This window comes from Macrobrachium rosenbergii, chromosome 55 (assembly GCF_040412425.1).
Source record: "Macrobrachium rosenbergii isolate ZJJX-2024 chromosome 55, ASM4041242v1, whole genome shotgun sequence".
Classification (NCBI taxonomy): domain Eukaryota; kingdom Metazoa; phylum Arthropoda; class Malacostraca; order Decapoda; family Palaemonidae; genus Macrobrachium; species Macrobrachium rosenbergii.
In genome coordinates, this window is record NC_089795.1 from 86,136,866 (window position 1) to 86,162,926 (window position 26,061).

Sequence of the window (26,061 nt, forward strand, 5' to 3'; positions counted from 1 at the left end):
TGGACTCATCACTCTTTCCTGGCTCTAACTTTGGCTCCTTTAGCTTCTTTGATGCTTCCGCTTTCATCTTTCACGACCCTTTCTTTTTTCTGATGTCGAACAAATCCAAGTCTGCAGGTCTGCCACTGGAGAAAGGCCTAAGGATTCTCCTGGACACAGTGGCTTTAAATGAAAAAAGAAGGTAAAATGGAACTGAACATATATTTTGTACAAGCAAGTGTAAAACCAAATGCACTTTGAAATGTGCTGTGATCCAATTAGCATTTTCCTGTTTCTGTTATGTCTAGACAGTTCATAAAAATGCTTCAGTACCTCACAAAATTAAATGTGCTGATGCTCTCAACGTTCATCCTTCATGACATTTCACATCATCAAAATCTCTTAGTAGCTTCAGTACACCTTCTGTCAGTTTATTTAAGTGAAACACCTCAAATAGACATGATATCTGCTAGCCTTATAAACATTTTAGGCCTAACTTTTTGTTCAGATAAGTTTTTCTGAAAATGGACACGATACCTTCTGACCTAAGTTAAAGTTAAGTATACCTTAGTTTAATCAGACCACTGAGCTGATTAACAGCTCTCCTAGGGCTCAACCGAATTAGATTTATTTTACGTGGCTAAGAACCAATTGGTTACCTAGCAACGGGACCTACAACTTATTGTGGAATCCGAACTACATTATGACGAGAAATGAATTTCTATCACCAGAAATAAATTCCTCAAATTCTTCATTGGACGGTGGGAGAATCGAACGCGGGACCAGCAGAGTGCTAGTTGATAACGATACCCACCCGTCCAGTGAGGAACTACCTTCTGACCTTACATACACATTTAGGCCTAGCTCTTTTCTTTCACAGATACGCTTTCCTGAAAGCTAAATGAGTGGCATTAATTTGTCATCTACAAACAGGAACTGTCAGTCTCATCATAGTACAAGACCCACAAATTCTGGGCATTGCTAATACTATGGCCAAATTTGCCTTAAGAGACAAGTGCTGTCTTGAAAAGAGGACCAGTCATATTTGCTACTGAACTCATACCTAGGCAGTATTATAATGGAGCTCCAGTTGCCAGACATGTCCTATTAGCATTATGCACTTTCAAAGGGAAAAAAATGTTTGCATGGAAGGTAAGGAATCTATTTGTAAGCATCAACTTTTTATTAACAAACACAGTACTGAATTTCCCCTCTGGCTACTGAAGAAATCAGTTAATTTTCGATATAACTTTGTTAGAGAACTTGAATTTTCAATAGATAATAATTAATCCTTCTGTTACTATAAGCCATTTCACTGATCTAATTACATATTGATGACCACAAGTAAAAAATTTATAAATACTTTTAAAAGCACAGCTTCAACACACAGGTACTTGAAACTCGGTTACCTAGAAGCTGCATGTGGTGGGATGGCTGAGTCTGCTTATAAAGCATGGTTGTGGTACATGTACAGTACTGTTATCTAATTTATAAATGCACTAACTTTTTTAATCACATACATTAACATACTGCAGTATTAATTCCAGATTTTTGAGAGACATCACATTTATCCCTGCCACCGCTTGACATACCCTTCACAGGTGTTAAAACCAAGAATAAGGATGAGCAAGGAAGGAATATGACTTCACTGGTGGCATTTTTCATACATTTAAAAAAGCAGTCAAAATAAAATGAATGCATGTGTAGATGAATGTGGCTGAAATCTCAGTCCAGGTCTATAAATATTCAGGAGTTTCTATAAATAATCATGGGTTACTTAACTGCTTTTATTTTCTCATGCATGTTTCACTTTTGTAGAATATGCTCAGTAAATATAACATCTCTTATTTCTTGTTCTTTTCTACTTAACTACATTTACTTATCTTTACCAACATGGCAAAACTAAAACATTCTTGGGGAAATAAGAGACAAAAATAAAAACATCCCTTTATAATACCAATACATAATCAACTTTAAAATATAATAATGTCTGTAAATTATTACTTACCGGATATCTTTGGTAGTCACATATATGCACAGTTCAATAACTCATGAGGACAACAAAATCGTGTACAACAAAAGTATTAAATGCAACCAATTTTCATCAGCATGTTTTTCAGGGCAACCAAAAATGCAGAACCAACACAGGAGAACTACAAATCTAACAACTGGTATAAAAAAATCATTAGTTAGTACAATAATAATAATAATAATAATAATAATTATATGGACCTCAAATTCATGGAATCACTTGACCGGAATTGCATTCCATGAAGAGAAATGATTCGATTACAGTAAAAGTCAAAACTTTAAGGTTTATATGATTAAGCCTTATCTCAGACCCGCTTTCTGTCGGTCAAAACTCGCACAATGCACCCAACACCTCCTACATTATAGACTTTTTCATGCCAGACTAGAAGAATTGCTGACGAGCCCTCAGATGGCCGTTCGAATCCTCGGTATATATACTTCATGAGGACATCTAGGTGCGTCTTGTCAAGGGCAGCAATGATCTGATCCATCTGGGACTTGTTGACTGATAACAATACCTGCAAATGGTAATTTTCATGGAATCAGTCTCATGAAATGGAAAATCTGTCATCAAAATACAGTACCTAATTTGTCATAACACTGTATTACTAGCTTGCACAACTATGGAACTATTGAAGCATTTAAGCACTTTAGCCTTAAGTAACTCTGCAAACATCCACAGAGCATAAACCAGAAAAGTGATACTGTCTGTGTATTTGAAGTGTTTTGTATAGCACACTCTGTAAATAATGCAGTGGGGAGCAGTCTGTAGTGACCTGAAGTACCAGCACTAAGATGTGAGTCATTCTTTTCAACATAAAAAAAAAAAAAATGCCCCATATGTACTTCATAAATACTGCATTCTTTACTCTTTCATCCCTTAGTTTGTATTAAATATCATGTTGATAAACATGATCACTTAATATAATATTTTACCCAAAGTTTTGCAGTCTTAGAATTTCACACTGCCAACCACACATCCTATCAATCATCATCATTAACATTTTTTAAAATTATTTTGCCATCACATATTTAAACATGAAATAAGATCTCTCCACTATCTTTTGTATGTGCATTTTCTACTTAAATTACCAATCTGGTAGAGCCCTTCAACTATGTAATTTTTCTATAATTTCAGGGCTTTCCTATTGGTCTTTGTCCTAATGATTCTATAAATACTATTTTACTAATCACTCCTTCCCTTCCTATCTTAAAATGTTGAGACATGTCATTACTTTTTCATCATACCCATACTGCCCAGGATTAGGAACTGCCATTAAACACGGTAATCCCAAAACTGTCTGTTATCAAGTCTTGAGGAACTGTAGAGCCAACTTCACTGACACTAAATACTGCACTGAAATTGTATTTTTAACTTGTGCATCATACAGTTACTATATGATACACTCAAGTTCATAGTCTTCATCGTCTACATGGAAAATGGATACTTTTGGATTTCTGGCTCCAAATCTTCAACTGGAATCAAATGGATACATGGAAAATGGATACTTTTGGATTTCTGGCTCCAAATCTTCAACTGCAAGAATCAAACTGCTAAATACAAAAATGTCTAGGACAACTGACGGCTGATGAATTTAATTCCAAGCATTGACTACAAGATGTGATGTATGGGGTTAACTTAAAAATTCTACATTTAAATATGGTGCAGAATTCTTCAGTACATCAAGACCAACACTTTTTGCTCACTGACTTACAATGAAGTAGTACTAAGTGTATTGCACAAGATGTCTCCTAAAATCCTTAAATGTTACAGTCCATTCACAAGATCTACACGCATCTAGTTACAAGATGGCTGATGGAGTAAAGGGATAAAAGAATGGCATCAATTTACAAATCCTTACCTTTAAAACCAAATTTAGAGCCATGTCTTTAACTTGTTCATTCTTTCCTTTGGAGGCCACTGGTGCATTCGTTAAGAGAAGCTTGAGTGCATCTGCATGATTCCCTGTTTGAAAAATTTTAGACTCTTGAAGCCTGCTTTACAGAAATTAAGTGAATTATTTAATCCCAGTTATTACAGTCTAGCTTATTTTTATTTATAGAGATTAAAAAGCCTCTTCTCGAAGTGGGTTGTATTATCCTTACCTATGCAATCAAGCACCATTAAAATACTTGTTTCTAAAAGAAACAATGAACTTCTAATTATGAAACAGGATTTCAGCCTAAACTATAAAATATTTTGAAAACTATTTATAAAATCTAAAACATATAAACCAGACTCTACAAGGTATATTTAAATTATATAATTAATACTGAATTAAAAATTTCAGAATATGAGTTTTAAACTTTTCACATTTTATGCATTCCCATACAAGGATTACAGTTTCTCTAAGATTTTATTAACCCTCTTGTTAAGTTATGACAACCTGACACAATAAAATCCAACAGATGAGAGTTTGATGTATTGATGTGTGATTTTAGGGGAATTTCAACTTGCTACCATGACCCTTAGTTTTACCATTTTGCTTTTCATGAACATAACACTATAAAGAACATAATATCTGAGTTTAAGGCTACTGGAGAAGTGAATTGAAGTCTGTTTGGGTGTCAAAAGGACTACAACAGTCTTTATGCTGATACACCCTGTCCATTATGCAGAAAATGACTTACGGCATGAAAACTAATCTGTGATCTACAGTCCCTTTGCTCTATTAAACACAACAGTAAACAACGTAACCACACAAAGAAAAAGAAACCACTGTAAGTGTCCATTAACAAACAACAGCAGACAGCATCAAAAGGACCTGGTTGTATACAAGCTGGATTATGTCGTACAAACAACACCATACCATAAGATAATCTTGATCAAATCTGACCACAAAAAAGAGTTAAGGGGACTAAATAGTTATATGTACATGAATTTGCATGTAAAAAGACAAACAGATTACCAAGGTGATGAGAGTGAGTTGCAGCAATTGCAGAAAAAAAAACCTTCTCTCACCAGCTGGCTCTCTATTTAGTTTTACCTGGTCTCCAATGCAACCACACTCTCCACGACCACAATAGTCATACACTGTTGGTATAGGATCGCTACAGAAAAGAGAGGAAGCCAGATGGTGGTCAAAGGGGATTTCCCTTTAGGGCAGTCTCAGCTGCCAAACCTCAACTAAATAAATCCCTGAAATGGGAATTTAAATCCAATGATGATCTCTTCACCTTACGAGTTTAATAATAAAAGGGAAATCAAAGATGGAATGTAGGACTCAGCATTATTACTTGTAATTAGTTTTGGTTTACTGGTCAATTTAAATACTACAAACCACATTAACCCAGTGATTGGCAAACAGTAAAAACTTAAAATCAATACACTTCAGTATACAAAAACAAAACCAAATTCTAAACCAAAGCAAAGACAAAGGAAATCTATCATCACCAAGGTCAAATGTTCTGGGAGCTTTGATATTTACTGTTAAATACTGACCTTCAAGCACCTTCTATATTATTCCATACATGAGAAATACATTCACTTCAAGAAAAACAGTACTAACCAATTTGGTAAAATTCAAAGGGTTGACTCCTCACCTGCATTCATGTGTGATACTATAGTAGCTTCATCTATTCCTATGGGTGGACTTTGGGGCTCTCCATCATCATCTTTGTAATTGTCTTCGTTGTACTGGTCCACATCAATGTTACGAAATTCACTACTTAATGTATTCTTAGCCATAATGTACACTCTGAAACAATACAAGAAATTCAAATACATTTAACACACATAGCCTATCCTTCTAATCTTCTGGGGGCTGCAATACTTCAAAAAAGAATGTGTAAAAACTGACAGATGAGTGTTAGCCTAATGTAGTGATGACATATGAACCACATATTTCTCCTATAGCTTCTCCTCTTGTGTTCTGAGTAAAGCTTAATACAGCATACCATACCAGTGCTATGGGGACTACATATTCTTTTGCTTTTATTTAACCAAACACCCAAATATATTTCTACGGTTCCCTCTACATTGCTGAGAGCATAGGGAAAACTCAAAATGTTGTGGGTGCCTTTTTGAAACCATTCAAAAACTGTTGATTATTATTAGCAGGTTTCAAAAACTGTTGATCATTATTAGCAGAGTTCATTTCACACACTACCTAGCAAATGAACACTAAGCTTTTACAGAACACAATTATTTAAATTTAAACAGATTTTCATTATTTTATCTTAATATCTCAACTCTAAGTTACAGTTTTGTATGCTGTGCTTTTACATCTTAATATGCTTTGATATATAAATTGTACTAAAATCTATCACAAATATTCTGGTACCCAGGTATTTAGCCTACCATCTTTTGTTAATGTTTCAACACTCATTCCCATGGGGCTGGTAATATAGCAGCACACATGGGGTGAATGTGATGTTAAATTAAAATACTCCCAGCTTTTCTTGCAAGCCACTCCTGCCTGAGATTAATATTTACCATGAAATTAGCAGTCATTGATACAAATCATAGGGTTAAAATTAACTACAGTATAAAGAGAAACCTGTAAATTTCATTACTGCATAACCAAATGAGAAGTGTACAATATAATTTTAGATGCTCTCTGCAGTAAAAAATAAAATTTTATTAGTTATTTGTAATTAATATAAACATGGAATACCTGTTTCTGAAGGTTTTTCCCTATCTCCTCCCTAACATCACCTAGCCTGACACAAGAAGCCTACCTAACTGACCTAAGTAGCAGCAGGCCCCACAATCCCGGGTGATGTCATAATTATAAGAAATAAACAGATGGTAGCATATTAGTTTTCAGAACACCTAAACATATTCATTAACGAATATGGCGATAAACATCAAGAAAAATTATAATCAGTATTTCAGTAACTATTTATGATAAAAGTGGTAAAGCTATGCCAAAAGAATAGTTGTTTAAACTGATAAAGGTACAACACAGAAATATAATGGCTTGCTACGTAATTTCAGTGGGAGATGAAATGCATATAATGAAGGTGCATTTTAGAAAGATAGCCTAATGCTGTTTATGAATAAGCTGGCGTTTGGGCCAGCACGGGCCCTTTCTCATTGAGCAGCCCACAATATAACCCTGAAAAATTAAATACAGTAACTCTGACCTAAAGTAAGATGACGTCAGTGTCTTTTCTAATGTTAGAGGCTGTGTCAGGGAAGGAATATATGGTTATGATCCTTTTCACATAACAGCCAAGAACAAATGAGCACTTATTCTGCTTTGCATGTTATTACGTTGGGGGTCCTCTCCCCCTACCAAGCCAAGTAGGGGCCCAGCACCCTAGGTTTCGTTGGGTTATTGGGTTAGGATGCATCACTGTATTACAGTTATGTATTTTCCCCATCCCCCTGGGAGCCCCATTAAGCTACTGTCAGACTTCATGATACCCTTGAGGGGAAGTGGTATGGGTTAACGAAGCATTTCCAAGCAAAATGAAGGTAAGTTTCATCAAGATCACAAGAAGAAACCCTGCTGAACTTACGGTTAATTTGTATATTACCAATATCCTGGCAATACCCAACCAATACACTAAGTAGGCTATGGGAGAAAGACTCAAATACTTATACACAAAATCGAGTGGTTTACCATATTAAGCAAAGCTCAGTGATGGTCAAAAAGTGCGATCACAGCCTATTCTGTGCCTTTGCCCATGTAACCAATCAGTAAATTTTATATAAAACTGGCGTAAGAAAAAAAAACATAGCCCATATCTAGGTTACCGGTAGCCCTAAAATTAATGCTAAACTAACCAAACCTACAAAGCACTTCATTCTCCCACGGACGTTAATGTCTGATCCAAGAGAATACTAATAATGTGTTAGAATAATACTTACATATAACCAACAATCACTAACAATTGTTCCTCTTACAAACAAACACCGGGTAACATAAATTCTCGAGAAGAACAAGAACCTTGGCGTTGATCTCTGATGTGTCAACCACAGATAAGGAGCACCTCCCAGAAGGAGAAACAGGATGTAAACAGTCATATACGATACTGAATACCATAATAATCCCGATAAAGAAAATTTTTATGAATATTTTTTTTATAAAATAACTATTTTAAATTATATAATATTAAATTTAGTGTAATTTATTGATTATTAGTTAATTTAATCGAAAATTTTTTTTCATTAGAATCTCATTTGATCAGAAATTGACTTTCTGGGTGAGGGAAATCACAACTAAATTAGATACTAGCAATACATTTCCGATTAAGATGAATACTTAGACATTATGTCATGAAATATATATATATATATATATATATATATATATATATATATATATATATATATATATATATATATATATATATATATATATATATATATATATATATATATATATATATATATATATATATATATATATATATATATATATATATAAAGCCTTTTTTAGACTAAAATGCAGTAGTGTTCGCTCACAACGGTGTTGTGGGGAAAACCTACTTAAACCCTAGATAAAATTTTTAAAATTGTAGAAATTGTGTAATGCAACAAATGGCTGTCGGTAGAGTCCAGTGGCCTACAAAAGTTCTCTTATTCCCTTTACTAATATAACTCACAGGGTTCCCTACGACAAGGATAAGGCCGGCCTAATCTAAACTTACCTATGCTGACGAAGATAATGTTTTTTGAGATCTGTTTAATGTTGAAGATAGAAGACAGGGTAGAGTTGAATAACTTAAGACTGGTGAGGATTAAAGTTGAAAATGCTTTGGGAAGCAAATGATTATTACAGACATAAAGAAGACAATTAAGAGGTTGAAGAATGAAAGGAAACCAGTTGATAGGATTAGAGATGCTGTGTGACAATAGACAACAGTTAAGTGTGACTATGTTGCTGACCAGTGTTTGTAAAGTGTGTCTAGTTAAGGGAAAGGTGATAAGAATTATTGTAAGAATCACATGCCATGACATTTAAATATTCCGGAACTTAGGATTTTGGCTGAGAAAGAAGACATGCGAGAGAAGGTTTGGAAGAACATTGCGGCTTTAGAAATGATGGATCAAGGGTATGCTATGAAACATTTATGTTAGAAGTTGAAAGTAAAGGGGAAAAGCTGTATGTGGCACCTATGGAACGAAAAATGCTTATGTTAGAATCGACAGAGAAGCAATGTGGAGTGCTGAAGATATATTGTGTAAAAATCAAGTCTTCGTGTGTTAAAAGTTTTCATGGTGGAAGTAAAGTACGTGTTGCGGTATGTAAGCAGGAAAGTGGCTTGTTCGGCGTAAAAGTGGTTTTGAGTTTGTCGTGTGTCTGCAGCTTTTGCTAGTCCTTAAGGCATGATATAAAATTTCAAAGAATATGCTGACGCTCTCATACAAGCACATACAGCCAGAGAATTCATGGTTTTGTCATAATTATTGGGATGATCAAGTTAATCCATATTAATGATGTTTACCCATTGATGATGTTCAATAAAATATTACACTCATACATTCCATTTGTCATATATAATTCTTCTTGCTCTTTACTACTAAGACATAGTGTTGTTGTATAATTTGTATATATCTTTTCAACTGCATTCATAATCTCTATATGTGGTCTATATTTGTTAATGACTTCAATAAGTTTTCAATCTACGGTGCCTTAATTGGAAGTCCTAGTCTGAGGCATTGCCTTTGCAACGTCCTCTTGACAAATAATTAAAATCGAAATGAAGTGTCTGAAGTGATATACCAGAAACCTGTTTCTCATATCTACGTATTAAAATTAACAAACAAACTTTCTTCTCCAACACAAACCAGAATTTTCGGGGTTTTGTCCAGGAATGGGGTCAAAGGCTAACACCGAAATTTGTAATTATGTTGTAAGATTTTGTTTCCAAAACAAAAGATTTATAAGTAATTGGCAGCTCATACTAATTCATATGCTGCTAACTAAACAAAGCTATCGGAAATTAGTTATTTCGGTAGTTTTTTTTTCATTAAAGGGCTTTTCAAGAAAGAAAACATTCTGCAGATGCGCATGTCTCTCTTCATTTGTTAACTCTTGTTTTTCTCCCTCAAGACGTCGTGTCCCGCCGCTCTTTCTACAGGCACCGTCCCGTCAAAATGGTATGAACTCAATTTTCATCCACGTTTTAGTGTAGCATCAGTTGCTGTGTGCGCTTGAAATTATCACTTTTTGATAGTTTATATAGTGGTAATTCGATTGGTATAAGTATATACAACCGGTGTTGTGATAATATTAGATTAAATTGCATTTGTGTTAAGTGTTTACAATCGTCGGACCATCTGATCGTGTTGTGGATCCGAAGTCTGTTCAGTACTCATGGATGGTTAAATATATCGAGAAAAGTCATGTTTATTTTAGTGAATATGGTTAGACTGAAATGTAAATTATAGGATAAAAGCAAAGACGTCACCACTACCTTGCTAAATAAACGTGTGCCTGGCGTAACGGGGGCGAAATGGTTTGACCATTCCTAAGGTTTGCATTTTGCGTAAATTTAAGATAGGCTTCCATCAAACTTAGTTGTATATTATTTGTGTCCACTTTAAAAGCTTCCATAAAACTTGGACATGTATTGTTTCAATTTAAATTAGCCCAGTTTACCAGCTTAGCTGGAATATGTTTTGTGTAGTTATCGTAACCCAAAGTTAATTTTTTGGAGATATTTTTTGACCAAATTCTGCTTCTTAGTTGAGTTTAAGAATGGAATTTTGTCGGGAGAAAACGTTCATTAAAAATATTTGAAAATGTGATACGGTAATATTTAAAGACAGAATTCCTGATTTATGGTTATTTCTAATGTAAAAGCGGGGAAGAAATTTACGCTGCTGAAAATGTTATGAACCTTTTATGGTTGAATTAGCTATCCTATAGGATAGGCAGGCCAGTGGACAGTATCCCATTGCAATTGTTGCACTGTTAATTGTAGTGATGTAGCCTTATCCTATCTACTTTTGACCTGCCCCTTCGAAAAGTTACAAGTAACGTAATCACTGCTGTCATCCAAGATTATCCCAGCGCCGAGTGGCCTTAAAGGCCCCAGTGCTTGGCCTTTGGGCATAAACTGTATATTCCATTCCATCTAGGATTGTTTTGTTGAAAACTGGGTTGTGACGTGATTAGGCTAGCAGGTACCCCTCTGCACCTCATGTGGTACACTGCAGGCATTACTTGAGAGTCTTTGCAGTGCTCCTTTAGCCCCTAGCTGCAACTCCTTTCATTCCCTTTACTATATATACCTCCGTTCATATTCTCTTCCATCTGACTTTCAACCCTCTCTGACAATTGTTTCAAAGTGCAGCCGTGAGGTTTTCCTCCTGTTACATCTTTCAACCCTTTTAAGTGTTGGTTTCCTGTTCAGGGCAGAACACCTTATATCCTAGCTTCCAGCACTTGGCCTGTAGCCTAAACTATATTCTGTTCTACCCCTTTGAGGCTTATCCTAGGCCTGAATGTCACAATATAAATTTGTTGGTTAAACGAAAGGGTGTAGGCTATCCTATGTAATGTAATGCAGTGCTGGTGAGAAAACATTAGAAATCTACTGAGATGAGAAATTTACTGTCTTGACTTTATGGTCATCCCCGAGGGGATGGTGCTAGCCTAAACATGGCTGAAGATATACATGCTGCCATGGTTAGTACCAGCCCCTCAGGAATGAAAGTGAAATCGGAGACAAAAAATACTAAACCTCTCATTATCTTGGTAATTTTTTTGAATGATCTCACATTTAGCCAAGTTCTTGATATAGTGTACACCTTTTTCCATATTCTAAAATAAGAAAAAAGTGGGGTGAGTGTGGAATGACGGGAGCAGGTTCTGCAGACAAAAACAAACGTAACCTTTTCTAGAATGCTGTGTCCTAACCTAACCAGACCTCATCTTCCTAACCTCACTTATGTTGCTGCTCCCTGACCTGGCCAAGGGGCCTTCTCCCTTCTGAGGACCCCCCAAGTAGCCTAACACTAAACATCAGAAACAATGGACTAAGCTTCTGTTCCGAGGTAGTGTTAGAGCTTGGTCCTGTCATTCTGCAACTATTATCCCCAAAAATTATTCAAGATATCTTGATGCTTTGGTCTCCTTTACATCTACTTAGAATTTTTCACTTGCATAACTTATTTTGGAGTTTTTATGTCCTTTACTCTAACTGGCCTGTCATGATAGGACTTGGGTATATTAAGATGATATCGATAGATCTGTTCCCCATTTTCTTACTTTTTTTATAATTTATGTACAGTATAATGGTTTGGATCTCATGGGTTTGAGCACTTCCAGATTATTTTAATATATTCCACTTTTTCTTTTTCAGATGAACCCTATTCGTATGGAACAAGCCCACAGGGGCCATTGACTTGAAATTTGAGCATCCAAAGTATATGGTGTTCATTAGAAAGAATAAGAGGAGGTAAAGGAAATACAGAAGAGATCTTACTAATTAAAAAGGAGTAAAAATAGATAAAAATATATTAAAACGTAAGGAGATTAGAATTAGGGGTAGAACATACTGGGCAGTTTCACTTCATTGCATGCGATTCACCTCTTGAAAAACTCCATGTTTAGCCCAATTTCCACTGATGATGTCTGCTACCTTATCCCCATTTCCTGCCAACACCAACCAGATTCAGTGAACAGCAGCACCAACATGCAGTAGGCTAAATGTGCCTCGCTGTCCAGCTGCTCAGTCCCAGGGTCCTTTATGTTTCATGCTATTCTCCTTGAATATTAATACATTTTTATCTATTTCCTAATTTAATTTATTTTTTCTTGTTAATAAGTGAGATCTCTTTGTTCAGTGTTTTCCTTTACCTTCCCTACTTCCCATTGAGCACCGTATACTGTACTCAGGAAGCTTGAATTTCAAGTCATTGGCACTTGGTTTAATTTATTCAGTTATTGCACAGTCTTATTTACTAATTGTACTTATATGCTGGGTAAAACTTTAAACCACTACCACAGCCTGGTTTCCACCAGTCGCTGACCAGAATATTTACCTCTGTTTGTCCATGTTTTTATTTATGCTTGTGGTATTTCCAGTCATTGTTATTTGTTTAATGTTCTTCCCAAGGGCCTGGTACTTGAACATGGTGCCCATTTTGTGCATAAACTGAAAGTTGCCGAACCTAGAATGGCTTGGTAGAAGTATAAAGTTTTACCACTTTAGTGAGTAAGGGCGATAGAGAGTTTGGACTAGGAACCAAAAAGTTACAACTGTGATGCCTTTCAGGGTAAGGTAAAATGCAGCGATTTAAGGACCAAGAAGAAAGAGGAGCTGCTCAAGCAGCTCGAGGAGCTGAAGCTCGAGCTATCCGGTCTTAGGGTAGCGAAGGTAACAGGTGGAGCAGCCTCTAAGCTTTCAAAAATGTAAGTACGAAAAATGGAATATCTTGTGTTCCCAATGCTTATGGTTTGTGATTTGGTTTTTATACTCAGGACTAGTGTTTTAGTGCAACCAAAGTTTGTGAAATGTCTTAGCCTTCATATAGTTCAGAAACAGGACATTGCTTATGGGGCTAATGATAGAAAAAAGTACTCCACAATTAGATGAGCTTATTGGTACTGTTTTATGAGCAGAGAATGGAAACGTTTTGTCATGCTCAGTTTACCTGCATGTTTGTGTGGTTTTTCAAAGGAATTGGCAACAGTGTTATGCTAAAGTCACTTGTACTGTGTACGGTATATAATAAATTCTTTTAAGTCTGATGTTATGACCACATTCCTTGCCTAGCTATCATGATTGTGTGTGATTGGTCACGGTGTAGTCTTTATTTTAATATTGTTTACATGTCAATTGCTTATTAGTACTCTGCAATATGTGGTTGTTCTTCAGTCCTGTAAACAATTAGTGAACATGAAATTTTATGGTTTTATATTTTATTGAGTCATAGCCTTTTCATAAGCATTCAGCAGCTCAAGGTTTCAGCAGCTCAGAGCACCCATCCAGCTCAATTGTAAAAAAATAAAATGTTACCAAGTCTGGTCGGGCCTGTTGCTCATTCCAACAGAAATTAAAGGTTACAGAAATGTTACTTTCAGACGTAGATAACAGAACAGTGTGCAAAGTGTTTGCCTTGCCTGATAAATAGTCATTACCTAATATTACCTAGAGCTGCTTTGTTTGGTATCTTTCCTGACCGTTGTCTTCCACAACTTCCCAATCATCTCCATCCCCCATTCGTCTAGTTTTCATTCAAGTATGACCAGCTCTTCCAACACTCCAGGCACCCACAAGATCTGAACAGACACAACCACCTGCTAATTCTCTGGGTTTGTGTGAAGAATGTGCCCAAGCCATCCCCATCTTTTCATAAATGTTTCATATACAGTATACTGTAGATGGAACTCGTAATTAACTATATGGTATCATTTCTCACTCCATCCTGCCATCTGATTTTTTTATAATCTTGAGGCTGTATTCTGAAGTCGATGAAATATTGTTTGTTTGGCTAATTTTAGTCAAACCATGGCAATTTCCAACTGGTGAACATAGTTCATAATTATTTAAAAGATTGACCTCATTATTCGGATTTATTTTGAGTCTGGTCTTTCCAGAAATGTTACAAAGTAAGGCTTGTAAATCTTTTGGTGTCTTTGGTGATTAAAACAGCATCATCTGCATATTCTAAGTCAGACTTGTGTCCTTACTCCAGTCTAAACCTTCTATTCCATTTCTGACTACTCTCTGTTCCATTAGGAAAGCATCACCCCATCACCTAACACATCCACATAAAAATTAACATCTCTTTCATGCATGGCATGTATGATTTCAGTTTGCTTGACATGTTTAACAGGAATGCTGTAATGACGCAAGGGGATTTGTAAATGCAATACACCGCTGCATTATGTATTTTTAACGCAGCTATTTGATTTGTGTAACTTGCTGTTCCTACAGTTGGCTTGTTCATCTTTTCAAGTTTTTTGATCAGTTAACTCCTCTGGCCTGTTGATAATTAATGGTCAGCCAGTTCATCTCTTCAGCCTTTTGTCAGTTAACTTCTGAGTCTGGTGATAATCAGTGTTTAGGCTGGTCTCCTGTCTATGATACTTTTCCATTACAAGTTGGGTCAGTTAATTTACTAAAAGCATAGTGAAAGATACAAGTTGGGGCAGTTAAATTTTTTTTTTTTTTATATACAACAATTTGGTAAAGCAGAGAGAAGATAAAAAGATGTCAGTGAAGTTGTGAGAATTACAGAAACCAGCTTTGTTGATCTTAGAAAAAAACCTTAACACTTGAAACTCGAAAAGCATTGAATTCCTTGTGTTTTTGTGATGAACCTTCTAACCATATAAATTCTATGATGGCATTGATCGATAGACCTGAAAAAGCCATAGTTTAAGTAAGCACAGCATTCTAGCAAAGAGGACTAAAATCTCTTACTTTAAAACTTAACAGCCGTGTCGTGAGGAAGTCCATTGCTCGCGTGTCTGTTGTCATCAACCAGAAGACGAAGGAGAATCTTAGGAAATTTTACAAGGTGAGAATGAAAAAGTTTTTGATTTTTATTGGTTATGTTTTTTTTCTAGGTTTGATTTTATATTTGTTGATTTTTTTAAGTTTTATTTTATAGTTTAAGTTTTGTCTTTATAGGTTGTATTTGATATTTGTTGATTTATTTAAGTTTTGATTTTTATAGGTTATAAGTTTTTGTCCCTAGGTATAGATTTTTTTTTATTTGTAACCTTTTTTTTTATGCTATCATCTGTATGTGGATGGTGAATCTATCTTTAAGGTAAAGTAACTACAGTTGGCTCTTTACATCTGGGAATTGGCTTTAGGGCTCACTTTTACCTGTATCTCCAAATCTTAGTTTTCTCATGTATCTTATTTGGCCTTGTTGCATTTAACCTGGTTAGGTTAGCCATAGTTCCAGTAAAAGTTATGGGTATATTAAAGTTTATTACAGGAGGTTAATAGTAACAGATAATCTTAAAAGTTTTTATGTATAATTTTTATTTGGGATGAATCTTACCTACTGTTAAAGATAGCTTAAATCTCCTTGCCCACTGGCAAGGAGATATAAGCTATCTTGAACAGTAGGTAAGTATCCAAATAAATTTTATGAAAATTCATATTTTATAACTTGTTCTCGTGGCTTATTTATATTTGGTATTTTGCAACTTTATTTTTCTTGGTTTTCACATTCAGAATTAGCCTTGCCAAAATTGAGGGCCAGCTGTAAACAAAATTGTTAGGAAGTATACCTCGGTTACATTATTGTTTCCCTTACCTGCATGCTTCCTGTGTGCAAAATTTCCCCTCCTCCCTTTTTTCCTCAAAGTAATAAAAGAATTTTAACCTGTGATGACAATACTAATACTAGATTAAGTGTGATGGTTTGTTCGATAGACCTGAAGCTTAAGAGTACTGTAATGATTAAACAAGAAATCAAGCTACAAAGAAGTAACTGGAATATTTTCTCCACAGAATAAGAAGTACAAGCCCCTTGACTTGCGCCCAAAGAAGACCCGCGCCATCAGACGCAGGCTAAAGAAGAGTGAAGCTAATGCCAAGACTCAAAAGCAAATTAAAAGATTGTATTCCTTCCCTAAGAGGAAGTTTGCAGTCAAGAAGTAGAGAGTTTTGATGAGAAAATTGCCTTTGCTTTTCCTTTATTTTTTTCAAAACCAATACTATATATATGCTTGTGGTATAAATGATAAAGTTATTGTATAAGTGATAATTGGTGAATTTCCAGATGATCATTATGATGAAATACTGTGCTTGGCAATTACACACTAATGAAATCGCTCTAACTGAAAAAAAGCTATGTAAGGTGGAACTTTTCTCAGAGTTTATCCATGGGTTCAAATCTAAACTGCGGTTAAAGTGGATATTTTCCTTTTGCTAAGTTAATGGTTTGTGTTTCATACCTGAGGCTAATGGTAGTAGCTGCCTAAAAGTGCTGGTCCATTCTTTGTATGGCCAGGCTAGGCCTGAAGGTACAGTCTTATCTGGTCCACCTGCTAATGTGATTAGTCTGGAACAGAGATATTTTTGCCTCCCATCCTGTTCAATTGATAAACTTAATTTGAGGCACCCCCAATTATGTTTGTACCTTTTGTTGGGTAGGATAGACATTGAACATTGGGAATTGGAGGGAAGGGTCAAATGATTTACTTGAAATTTTAAATTTTTTATAAACCCTGGCTTACCTTGACAAACCCATAACATGGTTTTCTCTATCAACAGTAATTGACCAGAGATCTATGAAAATAATGCTTAGTACAGGAATGTATCTTAATGCTAAATTGAACTCTGATCCCCTTATGGGATTAAAAGATGCTCATTGTTTTTGGCATTGAAAAATGAGATAGCTTACAGATGAAGTAGTTGATGCATGACTGCTCCCTACCCACGTATTGGTGAAAGGAAATTCAAATGCTAAATGTGAAGCCAAGCTCACAAATATCTAGTTCACAAATGTTAGTGATCTAATAAATGACAGGAATTCTTGTTAGTGAATTATTAATAGGCTTGGTCAGAAAGAATCTTTTGGAAGGAATATCTTCTGTGTGATTTGAATGGTGAACACTTGATGAATACCTCACAATACAATTGCAGAATGCAGAAGAAACACTTGAACATATGGTATTGTCCAGGTTTTCAATAATATTTTCAACGTATCCTGTTTTGAAATGGTTTAAGAATGATTTAAATAACATCTCAAAAACCCTCATACATCTAATATAGAACAGTAAATGGTAAGGGCTAACATTTTGTAAATCAATTACTTAAGGCTCTTTGCACTGTCCCTATGGGCCCTATCTGTAACCCCTTTCCCATATTTTCTCCTGTCTTACTTTTCACCTTCCTAACAGTTGATTTGTAGTGTGGTTACCAGGTTTTCCTCCTGTTACTCAAACATTCTACTGTCAATTTATGTTTCAGTGCTGAATAATAGGTCTTAGTGCTTGGCCTGAATTCTATATTAAATAAATTTGTAAATCTAACACAGTAAGTGTTAATGCACCCTTGGTGTATCTAATACAGTGCATAAATATTTCTGAACAGACCCTGATGACCTTGTGAGAGTTGAGCAATGATGTGCTGGTCATGCGTAGCACTGATAATAATATGTCCAAGCCAAGAATATGTGAGAAAATGTTTAACATTAAAAAGTGAGTGCATCATCCCAGTACAAAACAACATTCATGTGTAAAGGAAGAAAAATTTGAAATAAGATTTCAGTCTCAAAAACTTTCAAAATTGAAGAGGAAAAAATCAAAACATAATTGCATCAGTGTTAGTGAAGGAATAATGATGAAGAGTGGAACAGTGAAATGCTGTTCCTTTCACTAAGGATAAAAAGTATGATGAGGTCAAACTACAATTTTTTTTTTTATATATATTTTCAGGTAATGTGTGCTGAGGGTAGTAACTAGTGGAAAGACTAGCATGTTCAGTTCCCAAACATCATGAAAAGCACATATTTTTCCAATCAAGTGCATTTGTCAAGAACACAGTACCTTTTACAAACTGTACTGCCTTTAACATCAAGCAATGATATCAATTTCTGAAGCATTGCAAGGTAATCTTTTGCCAAAAGTAATTTTTTATTTTAAATTCATATAGAACTTGTGCTTAGCATTTTCCCTAATGTGAAAAAATTCCAAAACTTGTTAATTTCACATGCTGTATAAATCAAAACATGCACAATGCATTAGCAACTAAAATTGAAATTAATAGTAATATGGGAAATTGTTTCATTGAAATATATATATTCACTACAGGTGTTTAAGAAATTTGAAAGATGTAGAAATAAATCCTATATGCAGTAATATATAGAATACATTAGCAATGAAAAAAAGTCTTGATGCAGATCTGTATTATAATGGAGGGTTTACAACTTAGCTAGGAAATCCCTCTTTCCACGTTAAACAGTTTTCAACCTACAATCCTGTCTAAATCAAGCATTGAAAACAAATCTCGCAAGGAAATTTTGTCAGTCTTCAATATTATCAGTATGCAACATTAAATTTTTGAGTTGCAATATACGGTATTGGTAAATTGGATATATGTAATAAAAATAAATCCATTGGGCTAACCCCTTGAGAGTTAAGAATGTTTGCCCACCTTTTGGTTTTAACTATCGTTAATAAGCTCGGCCTGTGCATAACCAGATGAAGATTGCAGTTTTGAAGGTGTTAAACATCTAGTCCCCTAGGTCAAAAGTGATTTAAATTTATAACTGACTGTAGGCAAAAAACTTAGGAAAGGAATGGCAATGTTTAATCAATATACCATTTGCAAAACCAAAAAGGTGTTTTGTAAAGTGATGGGAAAATGGTGAACTCAATACAAACTGAAGAGAGCTGCCCTCCTAAAGGTTATGCTTGATAATTGGTCTCGATGAAACAACAATGATGCAAGGTTGCAAAAAATAATGGAGGAGGTTACTCAAGTCATCTCTTCCCAGCAACAAAAAATAATTGTAAATAGGGAGTGCATTAGAGCTGGAAGCCTTTGCCACTCGGACCAAAAACCAAGTGAAGTGGTGATCACCTGAGCCTTAAGGACATCGGAACCCTTAGCCATTGGGGCCAAAAATCGAGTGAAGTGATGATCACCTGACCCTTAAGGACACTGGTAACATTGAAGTCGGTCTCCATTTCCCAAATGGGAAAGGTTGCAAAGATACCAAGCCGAGCTGCGGAGGATAAAACTGATCAAGGACACTGAAACACCAACTCTGTTTTCCATAAGTCGTAATTCTGCCATTACATACATCTAGTTTTTTCACCAGTGGTGAAAATTAAGGTTTCTCTATTATGAAAAACAAAATTTTTTTTTAAAAGCTTGAGGTATAGGTACTCAGATGCTTATTAAGCTAATTTTATATCTTCTGCCTGCCTCTACCATTTCTACAAGGATGCATGCTTTTGGTAGTCTACATGTGTCACTTGTAAAGGATCTATGATCCTAAAAGTTTCTTGAAGACCTTTTTCTATACACCAGTTTCCTAGCAGACTTTTGCCACTTCCACTTATTCCTTTTACAGCAGTTCTGCATATTTGTCTTTGACAGTCTGTGTGCTTCTCTACTACATTTTTACCCGATGCCATCCACCTGCATTGTTTATTATTGCTATTTTGTAACATTTAATCACAAAGGAACAGTCTGTTGACTGGCATCACATCTTGTAGTGTAATTCTTTTGGTCTGCAATATGATACACTAAAGGAACATAAGGGTCTGTGCAAATATGAGTGATACAAGTGGCTCCTTTTCTCTCCTTGCAAAGGCAGTTTTGGTTCTGAATGTTGACTGATTTTGTCTTAAAAGTGAGAATATCAGTAATATGACTGGCCATGCTTCTGGGTTTTGAAGAACTCTATCAGACAACTTTCATGTATATTCAGTACTTTATAGCCTTTTATTTCTCAAAAAGAGTACAGCATAGATTATATTTTACAACTGTATAATTCAATTACGTACTTTATTCATCCAAATCTACATCTGAAAGATTACACATTCTAATATGTAGGATCAAATTAATAAACTCATTCTTTTAACTTTTAATGAAATTTAAAAATATAGATATATTCATATTACTGTTGTGAAAATATGTCACTGCATGCTTGAAATATTGATTACATATATACACTATAACTAAAATTACAATTTCAATCAACATATTGAAGGCATATGCTCATTCATGAAAACAAGTGTAACCCTTAGGGTACAATCATACATTATGATATGAAACCATAACAATTTACCGAATCTCTTAATATTTAGCCCTTCATAACACACAAACCCTTCTCTTAATGACATCAGGTGCACTGGTGCTTTTAAAAAAATAATAACAAATTTACAAGTTTAAAATGACTGACAGAAAAACATGTTAAACTACACAGTGAATAGCATTTTACGTTCCCCCATGACTTGCTTGCTATGAGCTTTTAAATAACAAAATGGACATAAATAATAATTGCTGCATTGTTTGTTACCAGTGAAAATGTGTGACAGCCAATGAAGTCCGAGTGAATAATGATTCTCAGTTTTCTTTGATGGCACCAGAAATAGTGTGAAGACGCCGAAAGGAAATGTCTTCAAAAGCAGTGGCTGGTGGTCATGCCACACAAGAGAAGTCATTCTCCTAAGTGCTAAACACTGTGCTCCTTTGCTGTTAGAAGTTGAACTGAAAAGTAAGAATGGGCATTGAACAGAGAGAATGTTCATACAATGCTGATGTATGAAACTTAAAAACTTATGATGTTAGACTAGCAAAGATCTTGCAAGTAAAAAACTCATGGCAAGTTCTTGATATAGTATTAATTTAAGGAAAGAGAATATACAATCACATTGTAAGATCTGACACATTCTATTTTAAAATTCAAGAGGTACACATGAAAAAATGACATTGCCTAATATTGCTCACATATTTGGCATACACTGTCATCTAATTCTTTTTCTGATGGGATAGAATCAAAAGTAATGGCAATTTATTCAGTCAGTGATGTCTATACTCATTCCTTCTTCATCTGTTTCTTTCCTTATAATACCAGGCTTTGGAAATCTTGCCTCAGTTTTAGTTTTCAAAGTTTTTATAGTGAAATAAATAATGTACAGTAGTTACAACTTCCTTAGAAATTATTGCTCTAAATATGCTAGTCTTGTTCTAATTTTTCGTGGAATACCCTGTATTTAGCAAAAGAACAACTGATGAAAGCACAAATTCAAATTTAAAAGCAACATGTATGTGACTGGTAGTTACCTTTCAAAACAATCTGTGGATTAAGTGATAGTAGACTATCATATTACACCATTCACAGCGGTCTGAGTTGGGCAGCCGTTAATCTTGCTGGAAGGACCATGTCCATTTGTTATAGTAAATTTTCCAGATATCTCAGACCCAGATAAACAATTCTGAAAGAGGAAAAATGTTTAGAAAAATGATGCATATGCATTGCTATTAAACAAACGAGTAATAACTTGCATGATATTCCTCAAGTATTTGCAGTTAATCAGTTCTAACTTTCACTGCTCTCTTGCTATCCTCTGTGCTTGCAAGAAGCCAACAAGACGTTGGGACTGGATGGTGTAATCCTTGGGGCTCTGCCTTTAAATTGCAACCTTGCTGTAATTATAAGTTTGCATGTTTCATGGGAGCTTTGCTAACTTTATCCCCTTCTAATCACTGTACTGCCTTGTATCAACCTTGATGTCTGTGTAACTTTTACAATTAACTTATTTGTTTGTAGTTATTGCTTTCCTTTGTCTTTTCACAGTTTTTGCTCATTTGTTTTACATATATATTTTGCAATGCTACTTTTATTTGTATAATAGGCAACAAACAATGTTAAAATTTCCATGCATGAAGAAATTAGTTTGTTTTGAATAAGCTATCAATGTGACTCTCAGTTCTGTAAATTAGTGTACTGTGTTTTAAATGTCTTGAGCACTGGACAATGATTGTATCTTTAAAAGCAAGGATTAAGCTTCAAGTTTTGTGATAAAAAAGGTAGTAAAAAACAACTATGCACTTATTCAAGAGAACAAAGTGAAATATGGGTTTGATGAAACCAAACTTGTTTGTTAGGCAATGAAATTGAAATACTGTACCTCTGCTTGTTCCATTTCGGTTAAAACCTCATCTAGTTTCTGTACCAGTTCATTGGCATCTTCTATGCTGAAGACAATTGGAGACTTGAATTTCAGAACATTGAGGTAGGGCCCATCATTGCTCAACAGAATGTGCCTCTCCTTCAACCTGTAAAAATAAGGCACAAGTAAGCATTAAGACAGAGATATTCAGTCTTACTTGTGTCTGATAACATTGGTTATTAAAATAGGAAGGTGTCACATGTTGATTGAAAGTTTCTGACACAGTAAGATGGAAAAATTAAATTTATCACATTTTTATGTCCCTGGTAATTATACTTGGAAACAATAGGAAACAAGTAAAAAATGCGCTGAAGCTTCTTTGGCGCAACCGAGTTTTCTGTTCAGCCGCTACAGCGTATAATCAAGGCCACTGAAAATAAATCTATCTTTCGGTGGTCTTGGTATAATGCAGTAGGAGCCATGGCCCATGAAACTTTAACCACAGCCCAGTGGGGGTCCTATATCATTGCCAGAAGCACAATTATGGCTAACCTTAACCTTAAATAAAATAAAAAATTACTGAGGCCGGAGGGCTGCAATTTGGTATGTTTGATGATTGGAGGGTGGATGATCAACATACTGTACCAATTTGCAGCCCTTTAGCCTCAGTAGTTTTTAAGATCTGAGGGCAGACAGAAAAAGTGCAGACAGCATAAAGTGCGGACAGACAGACAAAACCGGCACAATAGCTTTCTTTTACAGAAAACTTAAGCCTATCAGTCTGCAACCTGTGAATGTTTCTTCGTTGGAGGGGTGGATAGAGCTGTCGCCTGGCACGCTGTTGGCCCAGCATTCGACTCTCCTACCGGCTAATGAAGAATTAGAGGAATTTATTTCTGGTGATAGAAATTCATTTCTCGTCATAATGTGGTTCGGATCCCACAATAAGCTGTAGGTCCCATTGCTAGGTAACCAGTTGGTTCTTAGCCACGTAAAATAAATCTAATCCTTCGGGCCAGCCCTTGGAGAGCTGTTAATCAGCTCAGTGGTCTGGTTAAACTAAGATACACTTATCTTATCTGTGAATATTCATATTATATTGGATTTGCTGAACAGTGATAAACACCACTGTGCTACATTAAAAAGCTATGCTGATCCAATGGCTCACTAGTGAGAATTATGAAGTCACTATTGTAAATGCTCATCAGAGCTGCTCTGAATAATAAGATTCTTACTTTTTGTTAACATAGGCAGCTTCTGCAGTGGCAGGTTCACGTGTCTCTCTATTCTTCACCAAGTCAATGCCAAGGAACATCCCTTTCCCTCTCACGTCACCTGTTTAGAATACGAATGAAAATTAGAGCCTGCTATACTGTGACAAAATACCACCTTAATTAATTATAATTTTCACATACCACAAACCATACAGTGTACTGTGAAATATTCTAAGAAAATTGTTCAGCAGAGACTAATTTAATGAGGTACCAGTAGTACTTTTAAGGAATCATGATACTGTAGTAACAATGCCATTAAAAAGTTTGTGGTGATGTGAAGTTATTGTTAAATGTTTCTTTATTATAACTGTAAGAATTTTTATCCTAGTCATGTTAAGAGCTATTCAAAAAGTATGAACTCGAGAATTGTATCAGAGTGGCTAATTAGTTGAAAAAATTAATTATAACACCAATGTGTCACCAGTGAAAATATAGAATAAAAGTACAGATATTAATGACCATTAAGTTTTCATTTTTAAGATTATCGTGTTTCAAATTATATCCAATACCGGTACTGTATTACACTACTTCCACATATAAGTACAATACACACATTCATGAGTCAAAGCTCATGCCTACATTTTTTACTTATTTGTCAAATTTTTAAGTTGGTTAGATATAGCGTCGAGAACCAAACTCCTCTGAGATCTGGTTAAACGATTAAATAAGAATTATATTAGCCACAGAGAAGCACCTGCTGAATCGCATTTGAATGCAGAGTATGAAAAAGAGGATTGTTACCATATTCATCCAGGCTCTCTAATATGAAAGTCCTTTTCAGTGCTTCATGCCTGGGACACTTAATATGCTAATTCCAAACACGGGGAGATTAGGTTGATTGTATCCATGCAAGATAATGCAACTGGTGAATAAGACTAGAAAAATGTCACTGAAATTACCTATGATTTCATGTTTGTCTTTGAGCTTGTTAAATTCTTGTAGAAGATAGCTTCCAACTTCAGTTGCATGTTCCATAAGATTTTCATTCTCGATGACATCAAAAACTGCATTAGCTATGGCAATGGACACTGGATTGCCGCCGAATGTGTTGAAGTATTCCATTCCCGTTGCACCGAAGCTTTCGGCAATTTCCCTGAAAAGTACATTCATGAATTAAAAATTCACGTAATTTAAAATTACTTGAGCTGTCACACAGCACAAAAAACAGTGGCACTAAGTTGTTGATACTGGTACTGCTTTTCATATAGTAACTTATCTGCTATAATACTCGTGTAAGATGCAATGCCATCTAATGTGATCGTTCTTATTTTCAGCTTCTATTTCCTGAGGAAATCAACATGTTTCATAGTCATTTGCTTAGCAGTTGATACAGATATGAAGATAATTCAAGAGAGTGCAGTAATAATCGTGAGTGTGAGTAACATTTCCAATTAAATCTGTAGAACATGATTATTATTATTATATTATTACATTTTTATTGCTACTATGAAGCAAACTGTAAGTGGTTACCAGTTGCAGTAGCTCCAGCTGGCTGGCTTTTTGCCTTTTACTCTTTTTCTGTTCACTTTGGTCTCTTCCAACCTATTTGTCCAGCTTCTTTAACTTTATCTTGTTCCAATTTTCAACCTCATATAAAAACAAATCCTTTGGGCAGGCCTTGTAAGTCTACTAAATATTATCATTATTATTATTATTATTATTATTATTATTATTATTATTATTATTATTATTATTATTATTATTATTCAGAAGATGTGCCCTATTCATATGGAACAAGCCCACAGGGGCCATTGACCTGAAATGCAAACTTCTAAAGAATATGGTGTTCATTAGAAAGACGAAAGAGGTAAAGGGAAGTACAGAAATAATAATAACAAAGGACTGTATGAGGATGAGCTCTTGTAATGTGGAAACTCCTGTCAGATCATTCTTTTAAGGTTGCAGAGAGGCTGAAGGACAATTGTTAGTCACACTCATGAACTTTTGATTATGAAAACAACTAGAGAGGCACTCATAAGTTCATAAGTTTATAACGCATATTACAAAATTACACATTCCAAACAGCATTTGTGGAATAATCTGTCGACAGTAGAGTTTTTAATAAGCTAATTTCAGACAGAAAACATTAAAATTTCTGTGAAGCATACAAGTCAGTGTTTTTTGATGTAGTGAGGGAAGGTAATATCATTTCTGTGTTTTGGGGGGAAAACCACTGATGTATTTAAAATTGTTTACTTTTGTGTATTTTCTGCTGATTGGCATTTTACTATCCACCCTCTTCTAACAATTGTTTCATAGTGCAACTACAAGGTTTT

At 35.1% G+C, this 26,061-nt stretch overlaps 4 protein-coding genes across 6 annotated transcripts in view; 2 read left to right on the top strand and 2 right to left on the bottom strand.

The window, feature by feature from the left end:
• Positions 1–1,914: 1,914 nt before the first annotated feature.
• Positions 1,915–7,979, bottom strand: Arpc5 (Actin-related protein 2/3 complex, subunit 5). Its single transcript, XM_067099252.1, has 4 exons — positions 7,829–7,979; positions 5,554–5,708; positions 3,873–3,976; positions 1,915–2,528 (listed from the first exon to the last, which is right to left on the bottom strand). Exons 2-4 carry the CDS (start codon positions 5,696–5,698, stop codon positions 2,316–2,318), a joined length of 462 nt encoding a protein of 153 aa, XP_066955353.1. The 5' UTR covers positions 5,699–5,708; positions 7,829–7,979; the 3' UTR covers positions 1,915–2,315.
• Positions 7,980–9,914: 1,935 nt separating this feature from the next.
• Positions 9,915–16,557, top strand: RpL35 (Ribosomal protein L35). Its single transcript, XM_067099292.1, has 4 exons — positions 9,915–10,063; positions 13,189–13,325; positions 15,358–15,439; positions 16,390–16,557. Exons 1-4 carry the CDS (start codon positions 10,061–10,063, stop codon positions 16,537–16,539), a joined length of 372 nt encoding a protein of 123 aa, XP_066955393.1. The 5' UTR covers positions 9,915–10,060; the 3' UTR covers positions 16,540–16,557.
• A 137-nt stretch (positions 16,558–16,694) lies between these two features.
• The window catches only part of LOC136835585 (uncharacterized), a 123,323-nt gene continuing 113,956 nt past the window's right edge, over positions 16,695–26,061 (top strand). For 2 of the 3 annotated variants that reach the window (XM_067099288.1, XM_067099289.1), the window contains exon 1: positions 24,885–25,159. In XM_067099288.1, the coding sequence (XP_066955389.1) occupies positions 25,028–25,159 (132 nt within the window). In that variant the 5' untranslated portion in view covers positions 24,885–25,027. Of the gene's footprint in view, positions 18,494–24,884; positions 25,160–26,061 lie in introns of those variants that run through there. The other variant, XM_067099290.1, reaches the window with a different exon arrangement.
• LOC136835577 (5-phosphohydroxy-L-lysine phospho-lyase) overlaps positions 20,468–26,061 on the bottom strand; it is a 28,475-nt gene continuing 22,881 nt past the window's right edge. The window contains exons 8-12 of the mRNA XM_067099265.1: positions 24,685–24,878; positions 23,747–23,846; positions 22,530–22,677; positions 21,682–21,833; positions 20,468–21,105 (exon numbers count right to left, since the gene is read on the bottom strand). Of these exons, the coding sequence (XP_066955366.1) occupies positions 21,720–21,833; positions 22,530–22,677; positions 23,747–23,846; positions 24,685–24,878 (556 nt within the window). The 3' untranslated portion in view covers positions 20,468–21,105; positions 21,682–21,719. The remainder of the gene's footprint in view (positions 21,106–21,681; positions 21,834–22,529; positions 22,678–23,746; positions 23,847–24,684; positions 24,879–26,061) is intronic.

Bases quoted from the DNA above. Each gene is read 5' to 3' on its own strand.
- RpL35 (XM_067099292.1), top strand. The intron at 13,326-15,357 runs GTAAGTACGAAA...AAAACTTAACAG, and splicing joins GCCTCTAAGCTTTCAAAAAT to CCGTGTCGTGAGGAAGTCCA. The intron at 15,440-16,389 runs GTGAGAATGAAA...TTTTCTCCACAG, and splicing joins ATCTTAGGAAATTTTACAAG to AATAAGAAGTACAAGCCCCT.
- Arpc5 (XM_067099252.1), bottom strand. From the start codon at position 5,698: ATGGCTAAGAATACATTAAGTAGTGAATTTCGTAACATTGATGTGGAC. The intron at 3,977-5,553 runs GTGAGGAGTCAA...TTTTTCAAACAG, and splicing joins AGTATCACACATGAATGCAG to GGAATCATGCAGATGCACTC. The intron at 2,529-3,872 runs GTAAGGATTTGT...TACCATTTGCAG, and splicing joins CTCTAAATTTGGTTTTAAAG to GTATTGTTATCAGTCAACAA.